The following is a 14,999-nucleotide window of genomic DNA, read 5'->3' on the forward strand; positions in this document are numbered from 1 at the left end:
GTTAATCCCTCCAAGGGTTACTACTATTAATATAAAACAAAGAGGACTTAGTATAATAGTACTAATTAATTTATGGTCTAGTGTTGAGTTGTCCATGTGGTTAGGAAGACTTGAAATCTGTATCAAGACATGCTGTAAGTATAAAATTTACTATAAATTTCAAAGACTTAGTATGAATAGGAGATATCTCATTAATAATTTATCACATATTGCAATAGTATCTGGAATATAATGGGTTAAACAAAATGTTGTTAAAGTAATTTTATCTGTTCCTTTTAAATGTGGCCAATAGAAAATGTTAAATTACATATGTGGCTTGCATTATACAGCAGTTCCCCCATTATCTGCAGTTTCACTTTCCATGCCTGCGGTCAATCAAAGTCTGAAAATAGTAAATAAAAAATCCCAAAGATAGACAATTTGGTACTATTCGTGGTTTCAGGCATCCACTAGGGCTTAGAATGTATCCACCATGGAAAAAGGGGACCACGATATTTCTGTCAGACAGTGCTGGTCTGGTATCGCAGTAGCAATTCTCAATTGTAGCTGTTCCTCAGTTTTCCGAGCTTTTTCAAAGAGCGGTCCCTGGACTCGTTCAAAATCAATCAGAATCTTTGGAGTCAGGACCCCAATATGTGTATTTTTATAACACTTCCTAGATAATTCTGAGAATCATTAACTTAGAGGTTAGTGGACATAATCATGCCTTACAGGACCAAGACTGGGATGGACACTGGTAGGTAGTCTCTTGTAACTTATTTCTGTAGATTAAAAAACATGTTTATTACCTGCTTGTTCAAAATAGTAAGAATAGAAAAGAATAACAGTACTGGAGTAAGAAAAAAATTTAGAACTTGGCTCAAAACTAGCTAAAATTAAGAGACCCTAGAATTCTTGGGTAAGGAAAGCAGGCCTACTACATAATAAAGATTTTGACCGGCCTTTGTCCCTGGTTCCTAAGACAGACTAAATCCTTGGAATTTCTCATGTAATAGAAGTATCTTCATTATTCATGAGCCCCTGGGATCACACCTGAATTTATGTTGAGGGATGAAATAACTCTGGACAGGGCTGCTCACTAGAAAGACCAACCATGTGATTAGAAGGCTGGGGGCTTTGAGACTGCTGGACCTCTGTGGAAGGAGAGAGATTGGAGATGGAGTTTAATCATGTGGCCTATGATTCAATCAATCATGCTGTTGTAATGAAACCCTGATAAACACACTGAAGCTCAATGGAACGTCTTGGTTGGTGAACACACTGATATGATGGGAGCATGACATACCCTGATGCCACTGAGAAAGAACAGAAAAGTTCTGTGTTCAGGACCCATTCAGACGTTATCCTATATGTCTCTTTATTTGGCTGGTCCTGATCTGTATCCTTTATAAAAAATTTGTAATCCTAAGTATGTATAGTGCTTTCCTGTGTTCTATCAAGTTGTTCTAGTGAACTGTTAAATCTGAGCAGGTCATGGGAGGCCCCAAATTTGAAGCCGGTTGGTCAAAAATGTAGTGGCCTGGGAAGCCAACCTGTGGCCCCATCTGAAGTAGCAGTACTTTTATGGAGAACTGAACCCTTAACTTGTGGCATCTGCTCTAACTCAATGTGGTTAGTATCACAGTTGAATTGCAGTATACCAGCTGGTGTCAGAATAAGGTCACAATTCCAAACTGCAACAAAAACACTTGTTCGATTCCCAATCAACGCACATTCGGAAAATGACCAAAGAATGCCCAACTAAGTGGAACAACAAATAAATGCTTCACTCACTCTCTTTCCTCTCTCTCCCTGCCTCTCTCTGCTGCTCTAAAATCAATTTAAAAAATATAAAACCTTCTAAAATAAGACTCAAGTTGTAATGACTGAATAAATTAGACTTTAAATGGAATATATCATCCTATGATGGAATCAGACCATGCATTTTATATTTCTAAACTAACAGGAACTTTAGATGTCAAAAAGCATTAAAGTAATCTTTTACATTTTTCTGGTTTTTATCTTTCCTCCTTTATTTGCCCTTATCTTTACCTTTAAATCTACACCAATAATAAAGATGATAGTAATAATCCCGCAGTGTACAATTTTATAAACACTCACCCAAGGAAGACTTTCAAGAGACTACAGAATTACAGTCTGTCCAAGTCTGGTCTTTACCCAGGAGGATGTGCATACCTCAGATGTTAGGAGGTACAGGCATGCAAATTTTGAAACCATATCAGAAATAATCAAGATTCATATCCTTGAGATAGAAAGGTAAGATTTCTTAACAGTTAAGAAGCATGTCTCTCATCTTCCAGTCAACTATCCCTCACCAAACTTGACACATGGCCACAAATAAAACAGTAGGGCAGGGAGAGCAATTCAGAAAGACAAGGGGAGCAGGGAGGAGAGAAAAAAATCACAAGCAGCTCCGCACTGACTACAAATCACTGCCCAACGGGAGGAGGGAGGAGAGAGCAGGAAGAAAAGGGGAATGTCCTGAGAATTTCAAAGAGCATTAGTACAGCCTGTAGCTCTCCACAGTTATTCAAGGGATGCGGGAAAAGAAAGACGACTGAGGGCTGACCTCATGTGTGCCATGAGTATTTCGCCGCTCACTGAAGGACGACCATTCGTTTCTAGAAAATGAGATTCTGAAATCCACGGAGGCAAAAATGTATGAAAAGATGCTTGCAAAATCAAGGACATATGCTTTCCCTGCCAGCCATAAGGTATTTCTGAGGTAGAGAAGTGAAAGGATCTTCAGAGACAAAGAAGAGAAGTACTTTTCCTGGAGATACCTCTCTGCTCATCTGCCGACCTCCACTGGATCAACAGTGGCATCCAGTGGCCAAAAGTCTCAGCACAGACTTCTTTGTCTCTAGGAAGGGTTTCTACTGCTTTGGGTGAAGTGGCAATTCAGAACAAAGCTATTTCTGGTGTCTACAACTAAGGATCCCCAAAGACACAGTACTTTGTAATATAAAGTGAGGGACCAAAGGCTATAAAGAAGAAATGGAGAGGGCAGCTTAAGATTGGCTGTGGTATTTCTATTTCCTGTGGTATTACTAAAAAGAATGAAAATACAAAAGGGGATGAACATATGAGTGAGTGAATTCTTAGGTTTTCACTGCCTCAGAATAGTTTAAAAACAAATGAGTATACAAGATAAAGTATTTTCATTTTAAAACCAAAGCAACATTGAAACATTTCCACATGTACATTTTATTTGTTTTCTTAGGGCTTAGGAATAGTAGAATTAGCAAGGCTTAATTAAGTAATTTACTTGAATTTAAGTTTGCTTCTGAAGTGTGATTTCAAAACTGTGTCAACTACTAAATTCAGGTGTGTTTTTTAGGGAGATAAGAAAATTGGTTTAGGTATAACCTTAACCCATAGCAAATCTATTAAAAAGAAAAGCATCCCACACAAGATATCTTTATATTCCAAGAGTTCACTTAAACTGCTAAAAAAAAAAAGTGATTTTTCTGGCAAAGTTCCAGCAAGTAAAATGCTAGTAAATTCTAACTTAAAAAAAAAAAAAGGAACTATGTATCCTCAGTGACCTAATAAAAATGAATCTAAACTTTTATCTTAATTAGACCATATTTTATCTCTCTAGGTCTAAGGAAAAAAAAAAGTGAGCTAAAGAGGCTCTTCTCTTAAGGTTTAAATGTGTCCACTTTCTACTCCACATTTCTAGCTTTAAAAACCGTGGAATTGTCATACACAATAGTCCCCCTTAACCCCCCTGATGCAGTGGTAGCTGGCTCAGGTGCACGTACCAGCTCAAACTCACCTGTTTGGATGAGATGTGGGCAGCATGAACTGGAATTCCACCACGCAGGTGTTGTCCTTAAGCTGGCGGTGTTGTACACTATTAAGTTCATAGGCAATATAAGCCCTTCGAACATACACCTGGTTAGAAAGTAATCCTCAGTAAATACCCTTTAAAAACAGAAGCTAAGAGATAGTTAGCCCATGAAAAAGACAGTCTTGAAAAGGGTATCTGATGCAGAAAGTGGGCTGTGGTGACAAAAGTCTCAAGGCTCTGTACAACGATACCTTGCTTTAATGAATGAAGCTGGGATCTTAAAACTACACCCATGACTATAAATGGAAACAAAACCTAGGCTGCCTCTGCTGGACACCTCTAGGTGTGCCATAAACCTTTCATACTAACCTAAATTCAGGAGAAGGTTTGTTCTTTAGCAAAAGGGAGCACATAGAACCACAACTATTAACTCAATACTCATGATTTTTTTGTGTGTGTGTGACAGAGGGACAAATAGGAAGGGAGAGAGATGAGAAGCATCAATTCTTCATTGCGATTCCTCAGTTGTTCATTGATTGCTTTCTCATATGTGCCTTGACGGGGGCACGGGGGAGCTACAGCAGAGCGAGTGACCCCTTGCTCAAGCCAGCGACCATGAGGTTATGTCTACGATCCCACACTCAAGCCAGTGACCCCGTGCTCAAACTGGTGAGCCCATGCCAATCCGGTGACCTCGAGGTTTTGAACCTGGGTCCTCTGTGTCCCAGTCCGATGCTCTATCCACTGCGCCACGGCCTGGTCAGGCACTCATGATCTTTTCAAAAGAAGATAAAAAGCAAGCAGTGAGAAAATGAAAAGGTACTGATTCTGGGCCACTTGAGGAGTGTAATGCCCATGGCTGAGGCCGAGCAGGTCCACATTGGATTCTGGCAGACGGTAGAGAAACTGTGGAGCTAGAAAGCATTGGGCCGTTACCATTTAATAAAGTCTCACAACAGTGGATGAGCAAACAGGCAGGGAAAACCTCTTCTCAGGCAAAACAAACAGCAAAAAACGGCCCCTCACAGTGGCAGACACACACACCACAATCTGCCATCCACGCCACCCGCCACCCTCCACCCCCAACCGCCACCCTCCACCCTCCAACCCCAACCGCCACCCCCCACCCGCCACCTTCTAACCGCCACCCTCCCCCCCACACACCACCTTCCACCCGCCCCCCCACTCCCCACTCCCCACTCCCCCACCCCCAGTGCAAGCACTCATAGCCTTATATAGGCCATGCACACGTGTGTCTGTCAAGTGCTCACGCACTAATCAGGCAAAGGGCTTGCAGCTGGTAAACCCACGAGCAAGCCTAACATAGCTGCCCCACAATAAGTGAAGATAGAAGACAGAAAAGAATTGTAGTATAGTTCAACTTTTTACTATCTTGGACCTTAATTTTGTTTTGTTTGGTTTTCCCGTTGCCCTAAATCAATTTTAGATTATTTATACCCCCCAAATATGAGGCAAAAGCAGTAAGGCATAATTTGATATATATCTCAAACACACTACTTGACTCAAGAGTTAAAAGAACAGTAACAGGCTACCTCTTAGCAAAAACCATCAGATTAACCTTGCACCCTTCACAATTTGCCATGCACATAAAATGCTACATGGGATTCTATCAGCATGTGAGATACAGAAGGAAACTTCTTATTAAATGACATAAAAATACTGTAAAATACTCAGCTATTTTTAATACTTTGTATTTACTGAGTAGGATACATTATACTCTAACCACGGAATAAAAACAGAGTAACTCAAGGGAGTCTGCAACAGCCTGTAGTGATGTCATATTACATAAGAGCATCTAAAACATTCCTCATCTTCAAAAAACAGCATCCACTTGGCAATTTTATAGCAGTATTTAGGGCCTGGAATTTTTGTGCTTAATGAGGTAGTAAACTGTAGTGGAAACAGAAACGTCTGTGATTCCGATTCAAATACAAACTCTTCCACTTATCATCTATGTGAATTTAGATAAGTCACTTAACCTCTCAGTCTCACTTTCTTCTTCCTGAAGTAACTTATGTAGAGACAATTTTATATAAGAATATGGGGTAATTTTACTATTGGAAGGACCTTGGCTGTTTCGGGTTTTTTTTTTTTGACAAAGACAGAGAGAGGGACAGAGAGGGACAGACAGGAAGGGAGAGAGATGAGAAGCATCAATTCTCTGTTGCGGCACCTTAGCTATTCACTGATTGCTTTCTCATATATGCCTTCATGGGCGGGGGGGGGGGGGCTACAGCAGAGCAAGTGACCCCTTGCGACCTTTGGGCTCAAGCTAGCAACCACAGAATCACGTCTATGACCCCACAATCAAGCCAGTGACCTCGGGGTTTCGAATCTGGGTCCACCACGTCCCAATCTGACGCTTTATACACTGCACCATTGCCTGGTCGGGCTTGAGTGTTATTTTTTCAACATCATTTTCTCAAGAATGAGAAAAATAAAGCACCTAAAACACAATTCATTAAATGTTATTACTTTTTTTCTCATGATGAGATATTTCATAAGAGTTGCTTGAGAATTCAGAATATAACTAAAAAACATTTTATTTACCCTAAATCACAAATATGTACATGCTCTGATCAGCCATATATTTTCACTTCTTGTGTTATAGGGAATCCTAATTCTCCTAATTCATTATAAAATGAGAGAATCAAATATCCCTAGGAAGTAGGGATATTTATAAAATGCTGGCTGCTGTTTTCCTGTAATTGGAGCTCAAAGTTCAGATGAAACACTGGGTAAAGAAAGACAATAGTTCAGCACTAGTTTCAGAGGAAAACACTCCACTCTTAAGAACCAATCTTAAAGCCAAATGAACCAAAACAAAACAAAAAGAGAAACTGACACGATAGCCAAATAAACAGAAGAAATTAACTAGAAACCAAGAAAAAAGTCAAGTCATGTTACATTACTAAGAAAACTTACCTCCAGGGCTGCCATTCTCACTACCTGGTTGCTGTGATAGAAGAAGTTTGGTAGGACATCAAAAATGGATGTTTCAGACAAGATGAGTTTCTAGAAAGTACAAAGACAAATTTAAACCATTACATCCAAAAGAGAACAATTCTGATGGACAATATTTAGCATTTGAAGCATTTTGGTGAAATCTGAGCATTTTGTCTGAACTTCATGTATGAACTTACCTTCTCTGCACCTCAGCTTCCTCAAGCTACAAAATGGGGATAATATCTATGTTCATAGGCTGTTGCAAGTATTCAAAGAGTTAATATATATAATTCTCAGAATGTATTAACAGTGTATAAATTATATGCTAATATAAGTGTTTATGACTACTATTCTTTCTGACATACATCTGTACTCAATTTCTTAAATATTGTCTCAGTACTCCACTTATGGTAAACCATAGATTTGAACCCCAACTGAAACCCTCTATTTCAATTATGAACCAAATAAACAAAAACATCCTTATTTCCTCTCTAGGTTCCCCAGAAAGAATTGAACAGGAAGGCTGAAGGTTCCCTTGGCTAGATACAACAATATTATCCTTATGTTAAGGTAGACAAATAGAAACTCATTCCTGAGAAAATGTTTTAAAAAATAACAGTTAAGGTCCTTACAATTAGTAAAATTAGTCCATACTCCTATATAAAATTGTCTCTATATAAAGCCTAATAGTAAGCATTAAAATAAAATTAAAGCACAAGACGTACACTTCACTCATACACTTCTATCAAGGCAGGCCTATATGACTTTGAAGCTAAACTGCAATTCTTTTTTTAAAGATTTTATTTATTCATTTTTAGAGAGGGGGGAGAGAAAATGGGGGAAGAGAAAGGAGAGAGAGAGAGAGAGAGAGAGAGAGAGAAAGGTAGAGGAACAGGAAGCATCAACTCCCAAATATGCCTTTACCAGGCAAGCCCAGGATTTCGAACGGGTGACCTCAGCGTTCCAGGTTGATGCTTTATCTACTGCAACACCACAGGTCAGGCCTAAACCACAATTCTAACAGAATTTTTAATGAAAAAATATTCATAAGTATAAATCATTTTAGAAAGTCCAGGTATATAACTTCACTACAGAGAAAGTGATTGATTGATTACTTAATTAAACTATGCTTAGGAATAAAGGGAACAAGAGTACAGAGATGAAAAAAAGGGCTACAAGTATACCTGCAGGTTCTCAATGCAAAACTGATGTCCATACATGTCAATAGCTGATAGGAAGATAGACTCTACTTGGTTATGGCGAAGCTCATATGATGGCAAATGGGAGGCAATAAGAACCTAGAGTGAGAGCAAAATAAGAGGCATAAGTTCCTGAGGGAGTGATTATTCTAGGCTCCTAATAGGCAGCTCTGATACAAAGGCAATAAATATAAATCTCTAAGTGCAGGCATCAAAGATAAAACAGAGACCAAGTAAAACAACTTCTAGGTCCTGTAACATAAAGCCAATGCCAAATACTGCATGTCAGTTGACTCTCACCATGATTTGCGTTGTGGGCAATTTCCCATGGGGGATAGGGGGAAGGGAGAGAAAACAGCTTCAATCAAGTTCCATCAGTGCATGTGATTTACCATTGCAAAGCTGCTGGTCCTGCTGCCTGACCAGCTGTTAATTGGGAATCAGGTCTGGCAGGGAGCAGCTGTGGGGAAGGTGGACGCAGCAGAGCTAGCCTTTCGCAACTCTGAAGCAGAAAGAAAGACTACGGAAAACTGCTCTGACAGCGCAGGTACTGGTATCAAGGAAGAGGCGTCAGGATGTAACACCCATGCAGGTGAAGGGCAGAGAGAGTGAAAGCAGTGTGACTAACAAAGAGGGACACGGTAGGACCTGAATACTCTCAGCAGGTCACTGAGAGGTTCAATAACTTTGAGTAGTTCAGTGACATGGATACAATTGTAGAGAAAGCAGAAGGTCGCTGAACAGCTTCAAATGCCGCTTCCTTGTCAGTGCCCATGCACAGAAACACAAAGGGAGCGCCAACTCTTGGCTTCCCTGCTGAAACCTTTTGGAATGGAAATGAAGACTACAGGGTGAAACTAACAGGACTTCTCCAGGCTTGTTCTGATTGCTAGCACCTAAGATTCATTTCATTATCTTTCTGCTTTCCACACATGATTTTTTTCCTATAAACTTAAAAGTTTTCACCTGCTTCGAAGCTCCCTTTGGGAAGAAATACCGAATCTATTGCCTTTCTCCACACGACCCTGATATACCATCACAGGGCTAGCAGGAAGGGTGGGGACTGACAACAGGATTTTCTGTGGGGAAAGGGCTCCTATTTTAAAGAGACTCAATGTTCATCTTTTCCTTTCTCTTTAAAAAACATATACCACATGAAAACATTTGTTCTGAGGACGATGGGACATAAAAATTTGCATCTCTGTAAGGTGGTTGAGTAAAAGCTTGTGGCCTCATCTATGAAAATCATGCCTCCCTCAAGATAAACAATACATGGCCTTACCTGGCGGGCACGAAGAGCCACTTTGGCATTGGTGGTCTTACTGAGTTGAGTTAGCTCTGTGAGGATATTCAGCAGCTCATCAGTGAGAGTAGGGTCCCGGCCACACAATTGATCCTAATGGTTTATGTAAAAAAGAACATGCACATCCACATTAAAAGAAACTGGGGTGGCTGGGACTTTGAAATGAGGGAAAAGGAATAAAAACAAAGTAAACACAGCTGGATTAATAAAAAGAAAATTGCAAACTTCCTGGGTTTTGTTTTCTTTTGAATTCCAAACAATGTGGTGAAGATGATTCCAGGGGACGCTGCTACTAGGAGAAGAAGCCTACATTTCTCATTCAGGTTCAACATTCCAAATGTATTTATGAATCAACACTATACTGTTTTTCTTTATGAAGAAATCATCAGAGACCATTAAAAAGGGTTAAGGGATTCTGAGAAAGAAGTAATAGATGATGTTTTGAGAGGTTTTAAATAATAGAGGGACTAAAGGTTTCCCATTCCCTCTCCCACTTTTGGGGGGGGGGAAGGCAAAATGGAGAGCAAATGAAACCACTCCTGGTGGTTTTCATTCCACAAACCAAATGTTCAGCATCCCAGGAGGTGCAAAGCAAAAACACAAGAACAAATTATTCATTTATAAACACACACTAAATAAAAACACCATCTCATATTCTGACAATTCCATACCCCAAACCATTTATCTTCTTGCTATACCAAGAATCATTCCACGATATCTAAACATGGTGAATCCTTAGATGGATTGTAAGAAAAATTGCAGCCCCTACAATACAATCCATAGTTTATTCAGTACCAGGTTTTCCCTTGCCTAAAAAATTAAAAATTGTTAAGAAAAATTTGTGAGAAAAATATTTCTCCTCTAATAGAATGTCATTTTATTCCCTAAATTGATCCACATAATTTTCATCTAAACTGAAAAACTGCAGATGCAGTTTTTATAAAGGTCTGTCCCATTTGAAATTTACAGAGCTATTTGTAGTAGTAGTTCTTAATACCACACCACATAAAACATACATGTTTAGGTTCTAGTTTCCACTACTTGGACTTTGAAATAATTGCCTTTATATTTAGTGAATTTTTATTCTCCCCTTCCTATCTGTAGGATATGAAAGATGACCAGATCCCAAAAAGTTTCTTAGTTATCATCTATTTTCTTGAAGACTCTCCACTTCATACTTAGACCTACCCCATCTCAGGGATGGTCTTTATAGTCCATGACCACATCTGTATAAATAAAAGCTTGGGACTTCTGGCTTTTGGAGCAGATATGCATTTCCCACAACACTTTTTCTACAACCCCTACTACTTTCCACATCACAGGGTAAAGAATTTTGAAGTACTCAGCATCATTGTGCTGGGAAGAAGACTTCTCAAACATTTTAGAGCAGGAAATACTTTCTGGTTCCCCAATCCACCAACCAGAGGTCTGCTCCAACTGTCCAGAGTTGTAAAACACATGATAGGATTTATTAAGACAATGCAAGTACATATCATATTGTTTTCACTTATTTAAGGAAGCGAATTCACACATCTGAGTGGGAAGAAAAGTTGCTATATAAGTGACTATAAATCCAGGGTCTGGTTGAGCATATAGTCACAGAATAGAGAACACAGACCTATCCTAAGGCATAAAACAAAGAGGAGGGACAAAATGCTTGAGAACTAACAAGCAAGATAGAATTTAAAGGGAATACAGGGTGGAGCAAAGGTTAGGCTTACAGTTGTCTGTATGGTAATTAATAAATAATAATACAAGAATAAACTCTGGGCCTTGGCTAGTTGGCTCAGTGGTAGTGCATCAGCCTGGTGTGTGGAAGTCCTGGGTTCGATTCCTAGTCAGGGCACACAGGAGAAGCAACCACCTGCTTCTCCACCTGCCCTCTCCTTTCTCTCTTCCCCTCCTGCAGCCATGGTTAAAATGGTTAGAGCAAGTTGGTCCTGGACTCTGAGGATGGCTCCAATACCCTTCCCTCAGGTGCTAAAATAGCTTGGTTCCTAGCAACAGAGCAGTGGCTCCAGATGGGCAGAGCATTGCCTGTAGGGGGCTTGCCAGGTGGATCCCGGTTGTCTGTCTCTGTCTCCCTGCCTCCCACCTCTCACTTAATAAAAGGGAAAAAAAAGGAATAAACTCTGTGTTTCTTCTTCTTTTTTTAAAGACTTTATTTATTCAATTTTCAGAGAGAGGAGAGAGAGAGAGGAGCAAGAAGTATCAACTCCCATATATGCCTTGACCGGGCAAGCCTAGGGTTTCGAACAGGCAACCTCAGTTTTCCAGGTCAATGCTTTATCCCACTGCACCACCACAGGTCAGGCAACTCTGTGTTTCACATACAACTGTAAACCTACTTTTGTATCTAAAACCCATCCTGTTCTGGCCCTGGCCGGTTGGCTCAGCAGTAGAGCGTCGGCCTAGCGTGCGGAGGACCCGAGTTCGATTCCGGCCAGGGCACACAGGAGAAGCGCCCATTTGCTTCTCCACCCCTCCGCCGCGCTTTCCTCTCTGTCTCTCTCTTCCCCTCCCGCAGCCAAGGCTCCATTGGAGCAAAAATGGCCCGGGCGCTGGGGATGGCTCTGTGGCCTCTGCCTCAGGCGCTAGAGTGGCTCTGGTCGCAACATGGCGATGCCCAGGATGGGCAGAGCATCGCCCCTGGTGGGAGTGCCGGATGGATCCCGGTGGGGCGCATGCGGGAGTCTGTCTGTCTCTCCCTGTTTCCAGCTTCAGAAAAATGAAAAAAATAATAATAATAAATAAAACCCATCCTGTTCTAGCATGACCAGGCAGTGGCGCAGTGGATAGAGCGTTGGACTGGGATGTGGAGGACCCAGGTTTGAGACCCCGAGGTTGCCAGCTTGAGCGCGAGCTCATCTGGTTTGAGCAAGGCTCACCAGCTTGAGCTCAAGGTTGCTGGCTCGAGCAAGGGGTCACTCGGTCTGCTGGAATGCCATGGTCAACGCACATATGAAAAATCAATCAGGCCCTGGCCAGTTGGCTCAGCGGTAGAGCGTCGGCCTGGCGTGCGGGGGACCGGGGTTCGATTCCCGGCCAGGGCACATAGGAGAAGTGCCCATTTGCTTCTCCACCCCCACCCCCTCCTTCCTCTCTGTCTCTCTCTTCCCCTCCCACAGCCAAGGCTCCACTGGAGCAAAGATGGCCCGGGCGCTGGGGATGGCTCCTTGGCCGCTGCCCCAGGCGCTAGAGTGGCTCTGGTTGCGGCAGAGCGACGCCCCAGAGGGGCAGAGCATCGCCCCCTGGTGGGCAGAGCGTCGCCCCTGGTGGGCGTGCCGGGTGGATCCTGGTCGGGCGCATGCGGGAGTCTGTCTGACTGTCTCTCCCCGTTTCCAGCTTCAGAAAAAAAAAAAAAAAATCAGTGAACAATTAAGGACCCACAGTGAAGAATTGATGTTTCTCATCTCTCCCCCTTCCTGTCTGTCCCTCTCTCTGACTCTCTCTGTCTCTCCCACAAGAAAAAAAAAAAAAAAAAACCCACCCTGTTCTAAAATTACCAAGAAAAGACCATAAAAAGACAGAAGGAAAGAATAGATAGATAATAATGGGTAGGGAAACCAAGATAAGATTTTCCTACATAAATCCTTCTTTACTATTGTTACTAACAGAGAAAACACATTTCTTTCTGAGGTACTTCAATCATTAGTATGACCCACTGAAATATTTAAAAACCTAAGAGATGCCCTGAGTAATGCTACTCTGCAAATAGCCAGACTAAAGTCTCAACATTAACAACAAAAGCTTCATGACAGAATGAGAATACTGGCCACCTAACAAACCTATTTCCTTGAAAGAAAACCCAGGTTTAACTTTTGAGGTTAAACTAAAATAAATAAGTGAAAATAAAGTCACTGTCTTGCTTAACTACAGATCCTATTGAAAAAACACAAAACCACTTTTTGATTTCATCTTTATACTATGAGAGAAAGTGAGAAAGGGAATAGGCGAAAAAAAACCAGTATCTGTAAGAAAAGTTCTCTAATCTGGAGATTAGAAAATATGGCTAGTAAGTAATTATTCATTCAGGATCACTAAATGACAATCTTTCTGAGCTGCTTGTGATAAAGTACAGAAACCAGACCTTTCTGGGATATGAAACAGCAAACATAGTATGCATAAATGACTGTCTCCATTAGTTTATCCTGACCTGGAAATTTTCCATTCAAGTATTATTTTCTCCAGTCATCATTAGTACTTAGACAAAGATTGGCAACAAAAAATAATGTGTAAAGTAATCGCTCTCACCCTTGACCTAGACACAGTATCAGGTCCTTTAAAAAACACCCACTAGGCTCTCGCCAGATAGCTCAGTTAGGAGCATCACCCTGAAGAGCAGAAGTTGCTGGTTCAATCCCTGGTCAAGGCACATACAGAAACAGATCTATGTTCCTGTTCTTCTCTCCCTCTCTCCATTCCTCTCTTACTAAAATCAATAAATTAAAAAAAAAAAAAAAAAAGCACCCACCAGGAAGGAAGACCATTATGTTTATCAGAACCACCCATCCCAAGATATAAACATTCACAAGAAAGTTTAGGGTCCTCTAGACCAGAGACAGACTTCCTTTGAGCAACGGACCGTCCAATATCACCATCTAATCCAGGTGAATGTTTTGTAATAATGACATTAAATGGTGACTATGTCAGTAGATGTTTCTCATTGTAAAGCAGTTCATTTAATAAGTTTACCCCAAAATTTTGGGATTATAGGTCACTTACATAAAGCTGCAGGCCTAAGTGAAAATTATTGTTCAGTAATGGCTAAGACTGGTACCATGCAGTCATTTCTTATTTTATTCTTAACCTTGATGGTGGCTAACAATGGGGAATAAAACAAACATGTTTAAGTGTCAGAGCCAGAGCTACAGAGCTGACTGCCAGAAGAGAAGATAGTCCAACTTGATCTTAGCATCCTACGATTTGAAGGAAATTCAAAATGAAAAGAACGTTACCTCGAGTGTAATGAGCTCAAGACATTAACTATGTTCAACTGGGTGAGACACTAATCCCAACACCAGCAATGAGCTGGTAGCTTCTTCCAGTCACAATTGGACTTTCTGACATTCCAAGGATTAACAAGACAAGTTTAACGAGAAATTAATATCACACTTATTCAGTAAACTGGGCTAACTGAGAAAAAAGCATTCTTCTTTACCATACATTGGACAAAATTATTTGCAGTCATGTTAAGAGGAGGAAGAAAAGGTGCTGATCAGTATTTTAAATGAACCCTGTCTAGACCAAAGCAGAGGTTCATAGGCATGGCATTACTTACAAGGTAGCATGGTTTATATCATGCTCATGTGGACCATACCAAAATAAGACATAAGTGTTGAGGGGATGACTACTCATGTCAAGGCGACTATAGGATATGTACTTGACTATCTAGACAGCTATGAGGTTGTTGGTACTTTTTATTGTTATTAAATTGCTTAATTTGGCTATAGAGTCTTCTAAATATCTTTAAGCATAAACAACGTTCTAAGCTTTTTCCTAGAAAATTTAAGAAATAAGAGCTTCCAAAAAAATAAACTGTTAGTCTTTGAGACTTTGTTTTCGACTGTGGCATAATATTCCTCAAAACGGAGAAAACTTGACAGATACTTGATATTGTGCTATCCTTACCGGATGAAAGATTAGAAGAAATTTTCTTCTGAGTCCTTGTGGCAAGTAACCACGAGGCAAGCGTGTTAATACTTGGAAGGGACGGAGGTTTCCTTGGAGCAGC

At 40.7% G+C, this 14,999-nt stretch overlaps 1 protein-coding gene across 1 annotated transcript in view; it reads right to left on the reverse strand.

Moving 5' to 3' along the window:
• Nucleotides 1–14,999, reverse strand: part of ACACA (acetyl-CoA carboxylase alpha) — a 273,603-nt gene that overhangs the window by 140,924 nt on the left and 117,680 nt on the right. Inside the window, exons 26-29 of the mRNA XM_066262811.1 lie at nt 9,245–9,358; nt 7,948–8,061; nt 6,743–6,832; nt 3,782–3,900 (exon numbers count right to left, since the gene is read on the reverse strand). Of these exons, the coding sequence (XP_066118908.1) occupies nt 3,782–3,900; nt 6,743–6,832; nt 7,948–8,061; nt 9,245–9,358 (437 nt within the window). The remainder of the gene's footprint in view (nt 1–3,781; nt 3,901–6,742; nt 6,833–7,947; nt 8,062–9,244; nt 9,359–14,999) is intronic.

This window comes from Saccopteryx bilineata, chromosome 2 (genome assembly GCF_036850765.1).
Source record: "Saccopteryx bilineata isolate mSacBil1 chromosome 2, mSacBil1_pri_phased_curated, whole genome shotgun sequence".
Lineage (NCBI taxonomy): Eukaryota > Metazoa > Chordata > Mammalia > Chiroptera > Emballonuridae > Saccopteryx > Saccopteryx bilineata.